Source organism: Corylus avellana, chromosome 4 (genome assembly GCF_965113065.1).
Source record: "Corylus avellana chromosome 4, dhCorAvel1.hap1.2, whole genome shotgun sequence".
NCBI lineage: Eukaryota > Viridiplantae > Streptophyta > Magnoliopsida > Fagales > Betulaceae > Corylus > Corylus avellana.
Genome location: NC_142493.1, coordinates 16086020 through 16106853, shown reverse-complemented (window position 1 = coordinate 16106853; position 20834 = coordinate 16086020). Strand labels below are relative to the sequence as shown.

At 38.5% G+C, this 20834-nt stretch overlaps 1 protein-coding gene across 1 annotated transcript; it reads left to right on the top strand.

Annotated features, from left to right (window-relative positions):
- Nucleotides 1-3246: 3246 nt before the first annotated feature.
- Nucleotides 3247-6960, top strand: BRL2 (BRI1-like 2). Its single transcript, XM_059592537.2, has one exon. The coding sequence runs from the start codon at nt 3342-3344 to the stop codon at nt 6747-6749; it is 3408 nt and encodes a 1135-aa protein (XP_059448520.1). The 5' UTR covers nt 3247-3341; the 3' UTR covers nt 6750-6960.
- The last annotated feature ends 13874 nt before the right edge of the window (nt 6961-20834 follow it).

Genomic DNA, 20834 nt, shown 5'->3' with positions numbered 1-20834 from the left:
CATCTCGGTATAAAAAACGAGCAAATTTACTATTAAATTTGTGAGACCTACATGTGGGCTCTACAAAGATTCATGTTATACATCATTTTTTTTAACTATTTTTTAATTATTTCTTTTTAAAATTATTGGATTTGTAGACTTATGTGGGTCTAATACAAATTTAATGGAAATCTACCCTTTTACTATACGGAAATGAATGAAAAATGAGATGGAGAATGATTTTTATCATTTATCGTCCTACAAATTATTAGTGAATTTTAAAAAAGAGATGGTTAAGAAATGGATATCTAACCTCTCTTCAAATTAAGTGTCATGAGGACAAAAGAAAAATTGGAGATAACGGGTCAACATTAATGTTAAAAACCCAAAAAAATGAATTAAAAACATTATCAATATGATATGCCCAAGCTGTTAATTAAGAAAACTGTTCTAAAAACCCTATGAAATAAAACGAAAACCAAGCGGATGAGAACTTGAGACTCGTGTATTTCACTCTCCTAATGTGGAGGAACCACAGACAAAAATACTGTTTGAATCATGACTTTTTGAGTGTTCCTAGTTTTGTATTTTGAAAAATGTTTTCGGTTTTTGAAAACTGAGAAATGTTTCGTTGGGTGCCAAATATGAAAACTTTTTTAAATAATTATATTTGAAAAGCATTTCTTCAAAAAACAAAAAGGAAAAACCTATTGAGTTTTGATCCTTTATAAATTATCAAATCACTCCATGAATTATTTTATTTTTTTATTTTTTTTATCTTTTAACATCTTGAGTTTATTATGATTATCAAATCCATCATTCCATCATATTTTGTACAAATTTCGTCAATTTTTTTCAAAGCACTAATAATTACGACTACACCATTTATCAAAAATAATAATAATAATAATAATAATAATAAAGGTAGCCACCCGTGTGTGAGTGATGGGGGCTCGCTGTCAAATTGTCAATGGGATGGCACCTTCCAATTTTCTTTTCTTTTTTTTTTCTTTTTTTTTTATTAAAAAAAAATAAAAAATTGGAGCATGTATTTTAAACAATCTTAAATAATTATAGAAGATTTTTTTTGAAAATCTTTTGTGTTTTCTTTTATAAAAAGTGATTTATTTTTTGTATTTTGAAAAGTATTTTTGAAAACAAAAACTAAAAGATTTAGGGGTAATTATCATTTCCCCCATAAACTACCACTCGATTACCATATACTTTCATCAACTAACAACTTTACATTACGACCCTATCAAACTACCATTTCGTTACTAAAACTTTCATTCCGTGAGTTAAGGTCGTTAAGTCGAACATTCAACCCATCACGTACACGTAAAGTTGGTAGTTGATGAGGGTATATGGTAATCGAGTGGTAGTTTCATGGGGGAAAATGATAATTACAAAAAAAAAAAAAAATGCATACGCATTCAAGGCATGTGATGCACACGTAAAGGGTTGACTGTCCGATTTAACGAACTTGACTGACAGAAGAAGGGTTTTGGTAACGAAATGGTAGTTTAATGGAATCGTAATGTAAAGTTGGTAGTTGATGGGGTATATGTATATCGAGTGGTAGTTCATGGGGGAAAAAGATAATTGCTCCTTAGATTTATACAAGAGACACATATAAGAATGTGTTTGGATAACAAAAATGGCTCGTTTGGGTGTGCATTTTTTTTCTTTCTAATTTCTATTTTACTCAATTAAACTCAAAATTGTGAACATCGATGAGAAAAGAGTTGAGATTATGTTTGGGTTGTTTGAAGAATATAAAATATAATAATAATAAGGGTTAAATACTAAATACCCCATGGGGTTTAATTACTTTATTTTTTTCCTCATGGGGTTTGATTTTTTATCACAGGAGGTTCCTGTGGTTTTGATAATAGACCAAATTAGTCTTTTTGTCAGTTGACCATTAGTTGATTTAACGGAACTTCACGTGGACCAATCAAATGTTGACACGTGGCATCTACTTAATTTAAAAAAAAAAAAATGTATTTTTTTTTAAAAAAAAAAAACAAAAAAAATTGCCACCTATTGAACCACCCCCAATTTTTTTTGTTTTTTTTTTTAAAGTACATTTTTTTAAATTTAAAAAAAAAATTAAAAAAATTAAAATAGGTGTTATGTGTTAACATTTGATTGGTCTATGTGGAGTTCCGTTAAGTCAACTAACGGTCAACTGACAGAAAGATTAATTTTGGTCTATTATCAAAACCACAGGGACCTCCTGTGATAAAAATCAAACTCTAGAGGAGAAAAAATAAAGCAACTAAACCCCATTGGGGTATTTAGTATTAAACCCTAATAATAAATCAAATTCAAATTAAAAAAAAATTAAAAAAATTAAAAAAAAAAGTGGTTTTGAACCACCCCCGAAACCCAGTCAGGGTTTTGGGGGTGGATCGGCCACCTCGAGGCTCTTAGGGGTGGCCTGGTCACCACTCCTAAATATTTATTTATTTTATTTATTTTTTTAAAATTTTAATTTGAAATATATTGAGTAAAGCTAAAAAATTTTGAGTTGAGTTAAGAACAAGTGGTGTCAAATTAACCTAAAAAAAAAGAAAAAAAAGAAAATTAAGATAAGTTGGGAAGGATTTCCTTCCCAAACAAGCCTAGTCTTTGATAAATGCAAAGGAAATTTAGTGCTCAATTGAATTGACAAGGAGCCTAGAAAAGAGAAGAAAAAAACAAAAAAAAAATGAGATGAACCAACTTTCCCCAAGGATGCTCGATATGCATGAACCAAGTCTGAAAATGAGAGACAAATTGATAAATAAAACGTACGAGATCGGCACCGGAGTTGTTTAATGGAAAGCTGCCTGCACTGTTTCTCATAATATCCTCACAACCATCAACCAGGGAAACATTCCCACGCTCACTGACAGACAGTGGCCCTTGGATCAAGCACAGAACAATATTGTTTTTGCTATAAAGCACCGATCTCAGATACACCTTGTCTGTGGGTCCCTTCCCTTTTGACTAAAAGTCAAATCAATCCTCTCACTAAATTCTCTCTCCCCCCTCTCCCTCTACAAATTCTAGTACTCAAAAAACCCCCCCCCCCCCCCCCCCCGTATCATATCACTACATACCTACCAACAACTTTAATCCAATTCCTTCCTTTTCTTATTCCTTCCCACGTTCCCTCTTTTTTCCATTTTGTAAATCACAAAAAAAAAAAGCAATTTCTTTTCCAAAAGCTTCCCCCTCTGCTTTGCACAACAAATTCTCATCATAGCCACCAGCCTCTCTCTCTCTCTCTCTCTCTACACACTATTACACAACACAATCCCTCTCCATTCTTGTGTTTCCTTCTCCTCAGTTGTGTTCCTGCAACTTGTCTGTCCATGGAGAGCAAACCACCTCAGCTTTTCTATCATGTTATTCTACCAGCTCTCTTCATGCTGTCTGTTTTCGCTCCTGGGACTAAACAAGACGGATTCTCGTCAACGATCAAGACGGATGCACAAGCTCTTCTTATGTTCAAGAAGATGATACAGAAGGACCCAAATGGAGTTTTATCAGGGTGGGAGCTTGATAAGAATCCGTGCAGCTGGCATGGAGTTTCATGCTCTTTAGGCCGAGTGACTCAGCTCGATCTTACCGGGTCTAGCCTTTCCGGGAGTATCTCCTTCGACCATTTGACTTCTCTAGATATGTTGTCGGTTCTAAAACTATCTTACAATTCGTTTGCCATAAATGCCACTTCTTTGCTTCAGCTTCCATATGCTTTGAAACAGCTTGATCTGTCTTTTAATGGTGTTATTGGCTCTGTCCCTGATAATTTTTTCTCCAAGTGTCCCAATCTTGTTGTCGTGAATCTGTCGTTTAGCAACATGACAGGTTCTTTACCTGAAACTCTTTTGTTGAATTCTGATAAGCTGCAGCTTCTTGACCTCTCTTACAACAATCTAACGGGGTCGATTGCTGGTTTGAAAATTGACAAGTCTTGCAGTTCCTTGCTGCACCTTGATCTGTCTGGAAACCGTTTGATTGGTTCCCTGCCAAACTCCTTCTCAAACTGCAGCAGTCTCCAAATTTTGAGCCTATCTTTCAATACCCTCACAGGGGAAATCCCAAGAACGTTTGGCCAGCTCAACAGTCTACAGAGATTGGATCTCTCTCACAATCAGCTCACAGGCTGGATCCCTTCAGAACTGGGAAATGTGTGCGACTCACTCTTAGAGCTTCAGCTTTCTTATAATAACATTTCAGGTTCAATTCCAGCCTCCTTCTCCTCTTGTTCTTGGCTGCAGATTCTTGATATGTCTAACAACAATCTATCTGGTGCCTTACCGGATTCCTTGTTTCGGAACCTTGGTTCATTGGAACAATTGTTGTTGAGTAATAATCTCATCTCTGGATCATTTCCTGTTTCTGTATCATCTTGCAAGAGCTTGCGAATTGTTGATTTCAGCTCCAACAGGATTTCTGGTGTCATTCCGCCAGATATATGTCCAGGAGCTGCCTTGCTTGAGGAATTGAAAATGCCGGATAATCTCATCACGGGAGAAATCCCGGCCGAGCTATCTCTGTGTTCACAGCTGAAGAGAATTGATTTTAGCCTAAACTATCTCAATGGCTCAATCCCGCCAGAGCTTGGAAAGCTTAAAAATCTTGAGCAGCTGATAGCTTGGTTCAATGGATTGGAAGGAAAAATCCCACCAGAGTTGGGCAACTGCAGCAATCTCAAGAATCTTATTCTCAATAATAACCAACTGAGCGGTGAAATTCCACTTGAATTGTTCAAATGCAGTAATCTGGAATGGATATCACTCACAAGTAATGGACTCACAGGAGAAATCCCAAGGGAATTCGGCCAGTTGACAAGATTGGCTGCTTTGCAACTCGGAAACAACAGCTTGAGTGGGCAGATACCAAGAGAGCTAGCGAATTGCAGCAGTTTGGTTTGGCTGGACTTGAACAGCAACAAGCTTACTGGGGAGATCCCATCTCGGCTTGGGAGACAGCAAGGCGCAAAGGCATTGAGTGGAATTCTTTCTGGCAACACTTTGGTGTTTGTGCGTAATGTGGGAAATTCATGCAAAGGAGTCGGAGGTTTGTTGGAATTTTCCGGAATTCGACCTGAAAGACTACAGCAGATCCCGAGTCTGAGGACTTGTGTTTTCACCAGATTGTACTCTGGTGCAGTCCTAAACCTCTTTACGAAGTACCAAACTTTGGAGTATTTGGATCTTTCTTACAATGAGCTTCGTGGGAAAATCCCTGACGAATTTGGGGACATGGTAGCCTTGCAAGTTCTTGTAATAGCCCACAACCAGTTATCTGGTGAGATTCCGGCGTCACTTGGCCAGCTCAAAAATTTAGGTGTCTTTGATGCATCACATAACAGATTGCAGGGTCATATACCAGATTCCTTCTCCAACCTATCATTCTTGGTGCAAATTGATCTATCCAACAATGAATTAACCGGAGAAATTCCAACAAGGGGTCAACTAAGCACCCTTCCTGCAACCCAGTATGCGAACAACCCGGGACTTTGCGGGGTTCCGTTGCCTGAATGCCAGAATGACAACAGCGAGCCTGCATCAATTCAAAGTGGGGATGGTAACAGTGGAAGTCGGAAGCCGGCAGCTGTGTCATGGGCAAATAGCATTGTGTTGGGGATTCTCATTTCAATTGCTTCTGTCTGCATTCTGATTGTGTGGGCAATTGCAATGCGTGCGAGGCGGAGGGAGACAGAGGAAGTCAAGATGCTTAACAGCTTGCAAGCAACCCATGCAGCCACCACATGGAAGATTGACAAAGAGAAAGAGCCTTTGAGCATTAATGTGGCAACTTTCCAAAGGCAGCTCAGGAAGCTTAAGTTCTCCCAACTCATTGAGGCTACCAATGGCTTCTCAGCAGCAAGCCTTATTGGGTGTGGAGGGTTCGGAGAAGTGTTCAAGGCCACGTTGAAGGATGGGTCAAGTGTTGCAATCAAGAAGCTCATACGACTGAGCTGCCAGGGAGACCGAGAATTCATGGCCGAGATGGAAACTCTGGGGAAGATCAAGCATAGAAATCTTGTGCCTCTGTTAGGTTATTGCAAAATTGGAGAGGAGAGGCTCCTAGTGTACCAATTCATGGAGTATGGAAGCCTAGAAGAAATGCTCCATGGGAGAATAAAGACAAGAGATCGACAGATTCTGACATGGGAGGAAAGAAAAAAGATTGCTAGAGGTGCAGCTAAAGGACTCTGTTTCCTGCATCACAACTGCATCCCACACATCATACACCGGGACATGAAGTCGAGCAATGTCCTGCTTGACCATGAAATGGAAGCAAGGGTTTCCGATTTTGGAATGGCAAGGCTCATAAGTGCACTTGACACCCACCTCAGTGTAAGTACTCTTGCAGGCACACCTGGATACGTGCCACCAGAGTACTACCAAAGCTTCCGCTGCACAGCGAAAGGTGATGTCTATTCCTTTGGGGTTGTCCTCTTGGAACTCTTGACAGGAAAACGCCCAACCGACAAGGATGATTTTGGAGATACAAACTTAGTAGGGTGGGTGAAAATAAAAGTAAGAGAAGGGAAGCAAATGGAAGTGATAGACCCAGAGTTGCTTTCAGTGACAAAAGGTACTGATGAAGCAGAAGCTGAAGAAGTCAAAGAGATGGTGAGGTATCTGGAAATAACATTGCAGTGTGTGGATGATTTCCCTTCCAAGAGGCCTAACATGTTGCAGGTTGTGGCCATGCTGAGAGAGCTCATGCCTGGATCAGCCAATGGAAGCAGCAACAGCGGTTGAACCATGGCTTTGTTTCCGTTGATTATGTTTAGTGTATGCAGATAAGGCTTGTAAGAATTATTGATCAGCTGTTGAAAGTGTTTCCTGTACCTATTTTACCACTCTTATCTCTGTTGTTTGGTTGATTACTGTACCAGTCAGAGAGAGCATATTTGTGGCTTAAAACTAATGCAAATGCCTTACAGTCATGGAGAAAGACTTGTCTAGGACATTGATAACTTATTATGACACAAAGTGTTGCTGCATCTTAATATGAAGAGACTAGTATTTGATCAAGTGAGTTATTAATAATGAAATTATTTGGTTAATTGAATTAGAAATGTTTTGGGGCACTTTTTCTTCTTTTTGGAGTGCTGTCCAGAGATATCGAGTGGGCATCAAACTTGGCTTATAAACTAAAGCCCAACACTCACATCAGCCTAGGAGGTACTAAAGGCTTGCAATTAAATCAATCAGGCGTGAAGGCTCACAAACAGACAAGAATACTCATGCAATGAATAGTGATGTAATAATGAGTTCACTAGTGATGCCAGCAATAATTTCAATGACATGGAAAATATGGTTCAACAAAGGAAGTCAGTGAAAAGAACAATGGCATGAACTCAACAAGTACACACGAAATAAGAAAAAGTAGGGAGTAAGGGAGATAGGATGTGGGTGAGTCACTCCTCCCCTACCTTGTTCTTTTGGAAGAGTGATTTATCTCCCTCTCTTTCTCTGATGGGTTAGTTAGTTCCCTTTGGGATATTATTTTGAGAATATGCTTAAGGGACTTTAGCACTTGCTTAGCCTATTCTCGGATTATTTCCTTTCTCCTGACTCGATTTGAATTTGGTTGCTTGTGTTCATGCATGCACCCTCACTTAGCCAAACAAAGTCTTATTAAGGTTTTCACAACCTAGGTTTTCTTTAAGATCCTATAGCTATGATGTTATTTCCCTTGGACTCTAACCAAACAATTTTACTATAATGCCCTCAAATTTAAACTGATCAAATTCAATTGACTTGGAGAGTGCTACTGGCAATGCCTCCAGATTGATTAACTGGTAACCGAATAGTGGTATCACCCATAAACCTAATAGAGTAAAAACATACGAAAAGTGAAAATACATTATGTGAGATTGCTAAATATAATTACCGATTAATAGAAATATATATCATCAATTACAGACTCATATGAACATGAAACAAATACCTAACCAAATCCAGAGGCGGACCTATGTGCATGCTTGTGGGGGTCTTGGCAACCCCAAAGCTTTGTAAAAATTGATTTTTAGCCATATAAAAATTTGATTTTATAAGTATGTCACCCCCAAACAATAATTTATTCCCACCTCACTAACAAATTGCCCTCCTCACGTCACTCCCAACTCAAATCTTCTCCTTGAGCTGGCTGTATTTTTTTTTTTTTTTGGGGGGGGCCTTGGCAACCCCAAAGCTTTGTAAAAATTGATTTTTAGCCATATAAAAATTTGATTTTATAAGTATGTCACCCCCAAACATTAATTTATTCCCACCTCGCTAACAAATTGCCCTCCTCACGTCACTCCCAACTCAAATCTTCTCCTTGAGCTGGCTGTATTTATTTATTTTTTTTTTTTTGGGTGGGGGGTGCAAAAGTTGACTTATGTATGGGTATGGGGCATTTAAAGACGAATTTGCCCCCCTTCTTACAAATCTAATGTTATCAAAAGTGGACATATATGGGTAATTTTCTTGGATTTTTATTGTTTTATACTTACAATTTCATACTTGCAGTTCAGTCTCAATTCTCAAACCTCTTTATGCAATCTCCAATCTCGCCCCCAACCCCTGATTTGCAGAATGATTGGGTTCACTTCATGCCATGGCATAGCAATGGAGATGCCAAAGTTTTTTGTTTTTTTATTTTTTTTATTTTTAGTTTTTATGTCTATGATAAATTTAAAAAAACTTTTGTATTTGAAAGCCAATTTTTTTTTAAACATGATTTTATGGACATATAATTTTTGTATCAACTTATGACTTAGTATGAAATTAAGTCTAAAACATGTTTGCTTTTATTTACATAAACACACGCGTACACATATTTTTTTTTTAAGTATATCTATTTACATATTTATTTATTTATATAAGTTTGGACCCCCAGACAAAAATTTCTGGTTTCGCCCCTGACCAAACCTGATTATGAAAATCATTCGTTTGGCATCTTCATTCTAACGAATTTTCTCATTCTATGATCTAAGTGTTGGAGATTATGCCCCAAATCCTAGTGATTTTATATCCATGTTGACATTCAAATGTTTTAATGAATATATGTTCTATTCACTAATTAAATGATTTGAGCATATGGCATATAAAATATCTTTTACATGTTTATTATCGAAGTTCATATTTAATATGCATGTGAAAGGTCCTAAAATAACATTGAATATGGCTATGGGTGTGAGTTAACATTGTCACACAAGGTCTTAGTCCATAGTCCTTGTAATCTTAAACGTATAAAGTTCGTAGTCGATAAATGAAACAGGGACATTTTATTTTAAGAAATATCGTTACACATTGGATCTTCATGATCTACCTTGATTAAGCGAAGCAGTGACTTCGGATCGACGTGTAAGTTCTGAGACCCTAAGGCACTAAACGGACGAAGGAGTTGTCTTTCCACAATGAATGGTTACAAGGATCGTGTAATATTTCCAAGAGCAATAAACATACAATATTATCAAGTTAAATGAATGCAATATAGAGCATGCACATCACAACCATAAAACAAGGATTTGTTTACGAAGTGGAAAACCTTTTGAATTAGTCAAAGGGAAAAACCACTATGGGTAGCCAAACCCCATAAATAACTATAATGAAGACCCAGATTACAAGCACAAGGGAAACTTACAACCTGATGCAACTCCCTAGACTCTGTAAGACAACAACCCTTCCGAGACGCCTCCAAACTCGACAATCTTCACTTAGCCCATTTCCTTACCGATTCCCTTGATAAGCTCTTCAACAATTTCAACAAAGATACACCCACAATACACAACAATGAAGCAAGAAACCTCTAGAGTCCAATCTAGGCAAAATACAATACTCCTTCTTAACTTGAGAAAGAAGCATCGATTAACTATATATACCTTCCTTATTAACAGTTTAATAAATTTTTCAATATTGTTCAATTGAGAGGCATTTCGTTAGGACGAAATGACAACGAATATCCAGATCTGAGTTTTCGTCAGGACGCTCTGTTGGTGAGATGATAACTATTTGAGAATTTGGGATTTCGTCAGAACGACTGCAGGGACTTTAGGAAGAAACACTAGGGTTTTATCACCTTCTAGCTAAGTTCGTCCAAATGTTCTCATGACAAGATCATGGTGAAGAAAGGCCAATAGCTTCTGTATCACTTCGTCATGAAGGGATATTGACACTATCATGATGAAACCTCATAGAGAGATTTTGTCTTGGATCTTTCTACTTTCGTCAAGACGGAATCCTAACATGATATTAACAAAACAAAATACAAGCTTCAAGAACATTCACCATTTCGCATGACGGGATACTGACATTGTTGTAACACCCCAAAAATAAATTAGGGTTAAGTACTCAAATTATGATGCTAGGGTTGGTTCTCATTTGATAAAGTGTAAGACCTAGACTTTTTAAAGAATTTATTGTTGCACTGAACGTTTGACAGAGGTACCAAATGGTAATGATTAGAATAGTGAGTATGGGATCGATTACGGTGTGAAGGTTAAGGAATACTTCCTAAAGGACGAGAAAGCATTGGAAACATCGTCTTAATTGGAAAATCTTAGATTTTAGAATCCTAATAAGACACTCAAAAAAATATTGAAATGGATATCATGACATTTTTCTCGGAAAGAGCTTCTAGAATGGGGTCGCATGCACAATTCTGAGACCCGTAGCAAAAGTTATGCCTATTTTACTAAACACTGCACAGTCGGTCAAACTGTTGCAAAAGTCAACTGCAAACATTCGTTAGGAAGTAAGGAATGTTCTTTGGGAAGTACTAAACATTCACTGGTACCGAATGTTCGCCAAGAAGTACCAAACATTCGACAAGAAGCACACCACCGAACGTTCGTTGAGAAGTATCGAACGTTCGCTAACAGTGTGTTAGGACGGTACGTACAAGATTTTCAGGCGTAAGTTTAAAAGTACACTGAATGTTTGCTAGGGGACCACGCGAACATTCGTTGACCAACTTTTGGACCGCAAGATATTGACCAAACACCCGACAAAAGCTGTGTATAGTACCCGAATGTTTGCCCATAAGTACCAAACGTTCACTGACCTGCAGAACTATCATAGTAGCGTCCACAGCTTTTCCAATCCTTTAAATACCCCTCCCCACTCTACCCTTAAGCTTCATTTAGCCTTTATTGCCTTCTAGAACCTCCACTTGAGTGATTTTGTGAGTTGTGAGAGTTCTTGAAGGAGAATGAGAGATTTCTTGGAGGTTTTTCTTCAATGAGGTAATCTTCTAAGCCTAGCTTGTTCCTTACCTAGTTGTTATGCTGTGCTTTTCATAGTTAGCTTAGTTGTAGTTTTGAGCTTCTAGTTATGTTATTGCCCTTAATTTTGATTTAAGCTAGGGTTAGCGTTTCATTCTTGTTGGATGTGTCTTATTCTGCATGGAGATGTTATTTTGGACTAAGAATATATTAGGAACCTTTTTGTGTCCTTAGAACATGCTTAGGAGTGATTAGAGTTCGAAATAAGTTTTCTGCCCAGTTGAGAATGTTCGCACATTTATGGCTGAATGCTCAGCTTCGAGCCCAAACGTTCGCTCTGTTTGGCAGAAAAGTCGCTAGCCAGGCAAGAACTCTATTTTAGACATTTTTAAGTCTATGACTCGTTTTAGCTCGGGGTTTAGAACTAATGATAGGTCTTTTCTTAGTATTCGAGGTTGTGGAGCCTCAAGAGGATTTTATGGAGGAGCCTTACGACCCAAGTGAGTACAAACTCACATGAATACTTGTTGTTACTTTTCCCGCATTGCATGATTATTTTATATATATCAAACATGCATATTTACAACTCTAACGAATTACAATTTGGACTATTGTGAACTCTATTTTGTGAAAATGCATGTTAATTAACAAGATAATTAAATGATGAGAGTTGTAAAAGCATGCATGTGAAAGATGGATATGATTAGTTGCATCGTATGACATGGTACACTGGTGTTAAGTGCTAAAATATTAATATTTTTAGCCCTTAACTTACATATGTTAATCCTTTAGTTTTGATTAATTTAGGCCATTTTAATTCTTTTATGTGTTTTCCTTGATTTTGTAGGTCATTGGAAGAAAAAGAAGCAATTTCGGAAGTCTTGAGCATAAAAGAGCTATTTTGGAAATTTTGGAGGCTCTGGTAAAGCGATCAATCGCAGGGGAGCTGCGATCGAGCGCACTACAGGCGAGGACCATAATGCGCAAGGCACCCGCGATCGAGCGCCAGCACAAGAGGATCGATCGCACACCTACGATCAATCGCACACAAGCTACGATCGAGCGCACCCATGCGTGAAGGCCAAGTCAACCGCCAGCCTTAATATGGAAAGAGCAACTTTTAGGCTTTTGTAGCTTTGTGCGAACTAGGGCTTAAACCCTACTATTTTTAGGGTTTCTAGACTATTCCTAAAGGACAATAAATAGACCCTTAAGCCTCTAAAATAGACACACTTTCCAAGGAGAAGAATTGGAGCTCTTCAAGTTCAAGTTTCGGGTTTATTCTTTTCCTTACTTTTATTTAATGAAGATGTTTAATATTAAACTCATGTGTAACTAATTTATTTAGTAGGGCTAGATTGAAGCTCTAGTTATGTTTAGTTAATATTCAATATTGGCGCCCTTGTGATGATCATGTTGTGATATTTAACTTGACTAATGCCTGCTTTCATGAATTCCTCATATGTGTGTGCTTGATCAACATGTGCATGTGGTAGTTAGTTAAATCAATTTGGATGACCGAGTCCTGGGTTTAACTTAAGTAACAAAAGAAATCCACACCGGATTCTTGGGTTAATCAACATGGGGAACCGGGAGTGACACCCATGCCCTAGGCCTCATGTGTTTGTCGATTTCCATAGAAATTATGCTTTCTTAAAGAACAACTTAGTATACACCCATGCTAAATCCTTTAAGAAAGAAAAGAGTTAGAGTATATACCCATGCCTAACTCGTTGCTTAGGGAAATCAATAGCTTAAGGAGTACACACCCATGCTTTTAGGTTGACGAACATTAAATATTCATAACATGATCAAAGCATTGACATATTGGCATATTAACTTAATAGAATTAGTGGTGGACATCAAAGCCCTACCTTTTTATTATCATCAAATCAAAATCCAATATTTGTTTTATTTTACTTTCGGAATTTATTTTAGACAAAATTCAGCAATCCCCGTGGGAATGACCCCGTACTTGCACCTTATACTACTATGTTGACCTCTTGCACTTGTGCGTAAAACATCCAATTATTTGCTTATTAATTTAGGTAGATATTTGTGACAACAAGTTTTTGACGCCGTTGCCGGGGATTGAGGCGAATTTTGTTTAGAATTATTTTCCTTTAGTTATGTTATTTTAATTCTCAAATTTAAATTTTGTTTTTATCAAAAATCAAAATTTTTTTTTTCCCCATTTTCTTAACTTTTCTGTTTTTGTTCTGTTTCAGGTTTGCGGACTAGCATTCTATTACTATGATCGAGCGTCAGCCGAGTGCGATCGAGCTCACTTACCTGCGATCGAGCGCAGTTCCAGGGAGCATCCAGACAAGCAGCACTGAAGCTGCTTTGACTGAAAAGGTAATTCAATTGATGCATGGTTGTCGATCTCAAGATTCAACCGTCATTCCACTCGATCCTGAAATTGAGCGGACAATTCGACAAAGACCTAGAGACAAAGATGAAGAGGAAGAAATTGAAATGGAATATTTGCAAGAGAATCCACCAATAGTGCCAAGACCACTAGAGGCAAATCTGCCACCGGTGCGGAGACCGTTGAAGTAAGCGTTCGTCCTAACGAACCTCAATCAACCATCATGCATAGCATATCAACCGGAGGTGGAAGGCAACTATTATATTTCTCCTCAAATCCTCAATGCATTGACTCACTTCAGGGGCACAGCTACTAAGGATCCCAACTTGCATCTTAAAGAGTTCTTTGATCTATGCAAGTTGCAGCACATCCAAGGCCTAACTGCAGAGAGACTCAAGTTAGTCCTCTTTCATTTCTCATTGAAAGATAATGCTAAAATGTGGTATAATTCTTTGCCTGTAGATTCTATCCATACTTGGGAAGAATTAGCCACCAAATTTCTGAACAAGTTTTTCCCAGCTCAAAAGACAAGACAGCTTAAAAAGGAACTTCAAATGTTCGAACAAAGAGACAGAGATCTTTTCTTTGAGACAGGGGATCACTTCAATTCATTGCTGCTCAAGACCCCCCTCACTCATAAGTTCACAAGGCAAGGCACTGAGCCAGTCTATGCAGATGTTCCTGAGGACATCAGTGGAGAAAAGCAACCCCTTGAAACCTTCCCACCATATCCAAGTGTTAAGAGGAAGCTGCAGCTGGATGACAGGATTAAATGAAGTATGAAGAAACTACGGACACCAAGCTCCACAACAAGAGACCCAAGGACCATCATCACAGAAAGCATGTCAAGAAGGAGTCCTATGTGGAACTAAAATTATTGACCTATAAAGAAAGTCCTGTCCCTACACCACCAAGGGCACTTGAACCACATTTTGTGGAGCTCAAATGTAGATCTCCACACTAGTAGCACTACAGCTACAAGTAGAAGCGTTTGAGCAGGGTAGGAGCTCAAGCGCATCTACTTAATACAGTGGTACTGAGGCCACTAGAGACGGTACACTTTTCTATCTTTGTTCCCATCATGTTAATTTCCATACTTTACAAGATTTTCTGACCGACTCTTAGTATTCTCACTTATCTTTTGTGTTTCCTTTCAGAAAATTGTTGTACATTATACAAAAAAAAAAAATTCACATTCTATTACTACGATCGATCGCAACCTGCATGTGATCGAGCGCAGTTCCCCACTTTAGGACACATTAAATTCTGTTAGTGCGATCGAGCGCACAGCACCCACACATGCACATCACTGCGCGAGTGCAATCGAGCGCACTCGGGCAGAAGCCCACGTGACTTATTTTAGGTCACTGTTTACCCACTTTCACCTCCTATCTCCCCAGGGCCGTACAGACTTCACTCTCTTCCCCCCCATCACCTACAACCACACTTCCACTAGCACACCCCTAGATCTCATCGCTCCTCCACCATTTTTTTCACTACCATTGCCGTACCACCGCCACAACAGTTCTCATCTCCAGCCACCTCACCTCCATAACCATATCACACACAACATCACCCTTCAACACCCCAACTCCGATTAACTCCCAACCTCCATTTTTTCATCATTTTTCTGCAATTGTGGGTGTTCATCTACCCACATTGCCTTCTTGTGGTTGGGTTTTGTTGTTTTTGCAGGGGGTTCTGGGCATTTGTGGTTGTGTTTTGTAACCTTGGTCATCACAGTGCACACCAGGTGTTCGACAAAAGTCCCCAATGAAGCTCATCATGTCAAGAACCCGAGCTTCGTCCTCCCAAGGGTCTGATACCCATGCCACTTCTCCCCTACCCAATTTTGAGGAGCGGGAATTGCTGTTTGAGACCACTTTTGCCATAAGAGAAGATTTTCAAAACCTTGAGGCAACTCAATGGGCGGTTGCCGAGTTCAAGCGTCGGGGGCTCAAGAAGCTTTTCAAGCCGGTCACCTCCACTGCATATAGAAGATTGGTGATCGAATTCTAAGCCCACTTGTCCCATGATTGCAACAGGCTGGCTGCCCTCTCTTCCACCGTGCAGGGCCGAGCTGTTGACGTGACAAGGGCCGACATCGCCACTGCATTTCAATGCAATGATGAGCACCCTCCAAAAGCAGCCCAACTTGCTGAGCAACCGCCCAGATTCTATGTGGCAGAAATCATTGAGGACATGTGCCAAGGGTAATACGCCGACGCCCATCATAATGCCGGCAACCAATCCAAGCAACGTCAACGGCTTTGGCTTGTGGACTCCATATTGCACCCCAATGTTTTTCCCTTGGGGCACAAAACTTAGAGGTAGGATCAATTTCTTCAAACACTCTACGCCTTACATAAAGATTCCTGGTATTCCATTCCTGATATCATCTGAAACCAAATTCACAAATTTTGGAATGGAGTGCACATTGGAGGAGCTGAGTCCACTCACTCATGGGGGCTGCCTTTCCCATACTTAATCACCTACATCCTTCGAAAGAAAGGCATCAAGGGCACCGCAGCTGATGAGCCAGTCACTACTATTCGCATATTTGGCATTCGCCAATGGAACAAGAGCTGCTCCAACATACCCTAGATACCTCCGACACCAGCAGATGGCCCAGAAGAGAGTGAGGCCGAGCTGATGGCAGAAGATGACCCCATAGCCAAGCCAGCCGCAGTAGAGGCGGAGGCCTTGATCATTTTTTGTGGAACACAGTATCTCTCACTCAGTGAAGAAATGGTGGGCCTTCGAAGGGAGTTGGCTGATCAACGAAGGGAGGCTCGGGAGGATAAAGAATTGATGGACAAAAGACTAGCTACCTTAGAAGAATTGATGCAGTCCATTCTCAGCCGGTTGCCACCACCATCTGGAGCATCATCTTCTGGACAGCATTGAGCAAGGACCACCGTCTGGCTGAAGACGTTAAACTTACCACTGTTGTTCAGAATTATCTACCTAAATTAAAAAGCAAATAATCGGATGTGTTACCCGCAAGTGCACGAGGTCAACACAGTAGCATAGTGTGCAAATACGGGGTAATTCCCACGAGGATTGCTAAATTTTGCTTAAAATCAATTTCAAAAGTAAAATAAAACAAAGATTGGTTTTGAGTTGATAATGATAAAACGGTAGGGCTTTGATATCCACCACTAATTATAATTAGCTAATATATCAATATGTCAATGTTTTGATCATGTTATGAATATCTAATGTTTGTCAACCTAAGGGCATTGGTGTCTATTCCTTAAGGTATTGATTTTCCTAAGCAACGAATTAGGCATGTGTCTCTACTCTAATTATTACTTTCTTAAAGGATTTAGCATGGGTGTTTACTAAGTTGTTTTTTAAGAAAGCATAAAACTGTGGAAATCGACAAACACATGAGTCCTAGGGCATGGGTGTCTACTCCCGGTTCCCCATGTTGATTAACCCAAGAATCCAGTGTGGATAACTTTTGTTACTTATGTTAAACCCAGGACTCGGTCATCCAAATTGATTTAACTAACTAGTCCATACCACATGCACATGTTGATCAGGCACAAACATATGACGAATTCATGAAAACAGGAATTAATCAATTTAGATATCACAAGAAGATCATCACAAGGGCACCAATATCGAATATCAACTAAACATAACTAGGGCTTCAATCTAACCCTACTAAATAAATTAGTTACACATGAAGTTGATGTTAAACATCTTCGTAAAATAAAATAAAATAAAGGAAAAGAATAAACCCGAAACTTGAACTTGAAGAGCTCCAATTCTTCTCTTTGGAAAAAGTGTGTCTATTCTAGAGGCTTAAAGGTCTATTTATAGGCCTTTAGGAATACTCTAGAAACCCTAAAAATCGTAGGATTTGAGCCCTAGTTCGCACTAAGCTACAAAACCCTAGAAATTGCTCTTTCCTTATTAAGGCTGGCGGCTGTCTTGGCCATCATGCACGGGTGCGCTCGATCGCAGCCCGTGTGCGATCGATCGCAGGTCTACGATCGATCCTCTTGATGCTTGTGCTCGATCGTGGTTGCCTTGCAATGTGCCATCCTCGCCTGTAGTGCGCTCGATCGCAGCTCCCCTACGATCGATCACTCTACCAGAGCCATCCAAAATCCAAAATAGCTCTTTTTAAGTCCAAAACTTCTGAGATTGCTTCTTTTTCTTCCAATGACCTACAAAATCAAAGAAAACACATAAAAAAACTAAAATGGCCTAATTAACTAAAACTAAAGGATTAAAACATGTAAGTTAAGGGCTAAAAATATGAATATTTTAGCACTTAACACACTCCCATACTTATATATTGCTAGTCCCTTAGCAATACAAAACTTAAAACAAAAATGAAAAACAGAGAACAAAAAGATAAATCCATCTTTCGTGAGATGTATGATTGCATTTAGCATATGCAACAAGCCTTTTAAACCCCTAGGAATTCCCTAGAGGACGAGTGAAGTATCGTGAGGGTTTTTTAGAAATGTTACCCACAAATGTCATGCATTGTTCATGCTATCCCAAAAATTAAAGCATCACTTCAAGATCATGACTTTCATTCATTAGCAAGCTTAAAAAGATGAACACCATCTTCACAATGAATTGGAATCTCAAAGTTCAATTACTTACAAAAGACATGCTAAAACATCGCAAGTTTGAAAACAGTGTAACATGAATTAGCACAAAATTATGAGACTTCCAAATCTTTTCAATATGTACTGTCTCCATATCTCAAAATTCATTGAAAATCCTATTAGAATGAACAACCATGGCATTTTTTTTTTTTCGTCAGGTTGTGCAATGCTTGGTTCCCTTAAGCTTTCTAATTGACCCATGCAGCGAGTGTTAAGTCAATGACTCCCAAACCAGATGGTTTTAGGGCATTAGGAGTAGAGACACCTCTAAGGACCTACTAACTCGAGTCAAAAAGGCTACAAAACCAAACTAACCTTGACATTAATCAAATCAAAATTTTTCACCTTTTTTCGTGAACACTCAATGCTTTAAGGCAAGAGGTCCAGTTACTCAGTGAAAAGCTTATCAATGATCATTTATTTTATATATATATATATTTTCATCATATATATGCCAAAGTGTCCATCTAATAAGTCATCCAATTTCATCCAAGATACAGAAACACATATATCAGACCTCATGTCAAACCTCACAAATTATGTGCTAATGTGCTTGTGTGATCAGATCAAATATGTGATTTTTCAATTGTCCTAAACAAGTAACCAAACGACAGATTCACTCATCAGATCATGTGTTCAAAATTTTAAACTCACTGATGAATTCAAGCGATAATTCTTTTAGATTAACTTAAAATTTTAGGGTAAACAAGAACATGCATAAACTTTTTTTTTTTTTTTTTTTTTTTTTCAAATAAACAAACAAACACACAAAACAAATAACATGGAATTGGGACAAAGTGTGTGTGAACAACATGTGTGCCCATACCCCCAAACTTAAATGACACATTGTCCCCAATGTGTCTAAATTAAGGAAAGAGTGTACCGCCTTTAGTGGCCTTTGTACCATTGTTCTGAGTAGATGTGCTTGAGCTCCTGGACTGCTCAAACGCTTCTACTAGTAGCTTTAGTGCTACTAGTGTGGAGTGCTGCACTTGAGCTCCCTGTTGTTCCACAATTACCCACCTAAACTAATAGGCAAATAACTGGATGTTTTACCCGCAAGTGCACGAGGTCAACATAGTAGTAAGTGTGCAAATACGGAGTCATTCCCACGAGGACTGCTAAATCTTGTCTATATTGAATTCCCAAAGTAAAATAAAACAAAGATTAGATTTGAATTGATAATGATAAAAAGGTAGGGCTTTGATATCCACCACTAATTATATTAAGTTAATATATCAATATGCCAATGTTTTGATGAAGTTATGTCTATCTAATGTTTGTCAACCTAAGGGAATGGGTGTATACTCTAACTCTTTTCTTTCCTAAAGGATTTAGCATGGTATATACTAAGTTGTTCTTTAGAAAAGCATATGTTCTATGGAAATTAACAAACACATAAGGCCTAAGGCATGGGTGTATACTTCCGGTTCCCCATGTTTATTAACCCAAGAATCGCGGTGTGGATTCTTTTGTCACTTATGATAAACCCAAGACTCAGTCACCCAAATTGATTTAACTAACTAGTCCATACCACATGCACATGTTGATCAGGCACACACATATGAGGAATTCATGAAACTATGTATTAACCAAGTTAGATATCATAACAAAATCATGACAAAGGCGCCAATATTGAATATTAACAAAACATAACTAGGGCATCAATCTAACCCTACTAAATAATTTAGCTACACATAAAATTGATGTTAAACATCTTCATAAAAGAAAAGAAAAGAAAAGAAAAGAATAAACCCGAGACTTGAACTTGAAGAGCTCCTATTCTTCTCCTTTTGAAAGCCTCCTTATTCTAGAGGCTTAAGGGTCTATTTATAGGCTTTAGAAGTCCTTGGCAAACTAGTAAACCTAGGGATTTCGTAGGGTTTCAAAACCTATTACAATTGGGAGTTGGAAAACCCTAATATGGAAAGCAAGACACTCTAGCCACCACTTGATATGTCTCCTACACACAGGAGCGATCGATCGCAGCCCGTGTGCGCTCGATCGCAGGTCTGCGATCGATCCTATTTTGTTATGTGCTTGATCGCTCATGGCCTACTTCGTGCTGTGTCTTCTCTGGTACTGGGCTCGATCGTAGGGAACTTGTGATTGATTGCAATGTCAGGGGCTCTCATTTTTCCCTTCTTCTCTTTTTGAGCCCTAATCTTCCAGATTTACTTCATTTTCTTCCAAAAGCCTACAAAAGTATGGAAAACACAAAAAGGAATTAAAATGACCTAATTAACTAAAACCAAGGGATTAAAACATGCAAGTTAAGGGCTAAAAATGTGAATATTTTAGCACTTAACACACCCCCAAACTTACATATTGCTAGTCCCTTCGCAATACAAAACTAAAAACAAATGGAAAAACAAGAAACAAAAAGATAAATCCATCTTTTGTAGGATGTACGATTGCATTTAGCATATGCAATAATCCTTTTAAACCTCTATGAATTCCCTAGAGGACGAGTGAAGTCTCGTGAGGGTTTTTCAGAAATGTTACCCACAAACATCATGCACAGTTCATGTTAACCCAAAAATTAAAGTATCATTTCAAGATCATGATTTTCATTCATTAGCAAGCTTAAAAAGATGAACTCCATCTTCACAATGAATTGGAATCT

Coding starts and splice junctions, on each gene's coding strand:
- BRL2 (XM_059592537.2), top strand. CDS start 3,342: ATGGAGAGCAAACCACCTCAGCTTTTCTATCATGTTATTCTACCAGCT.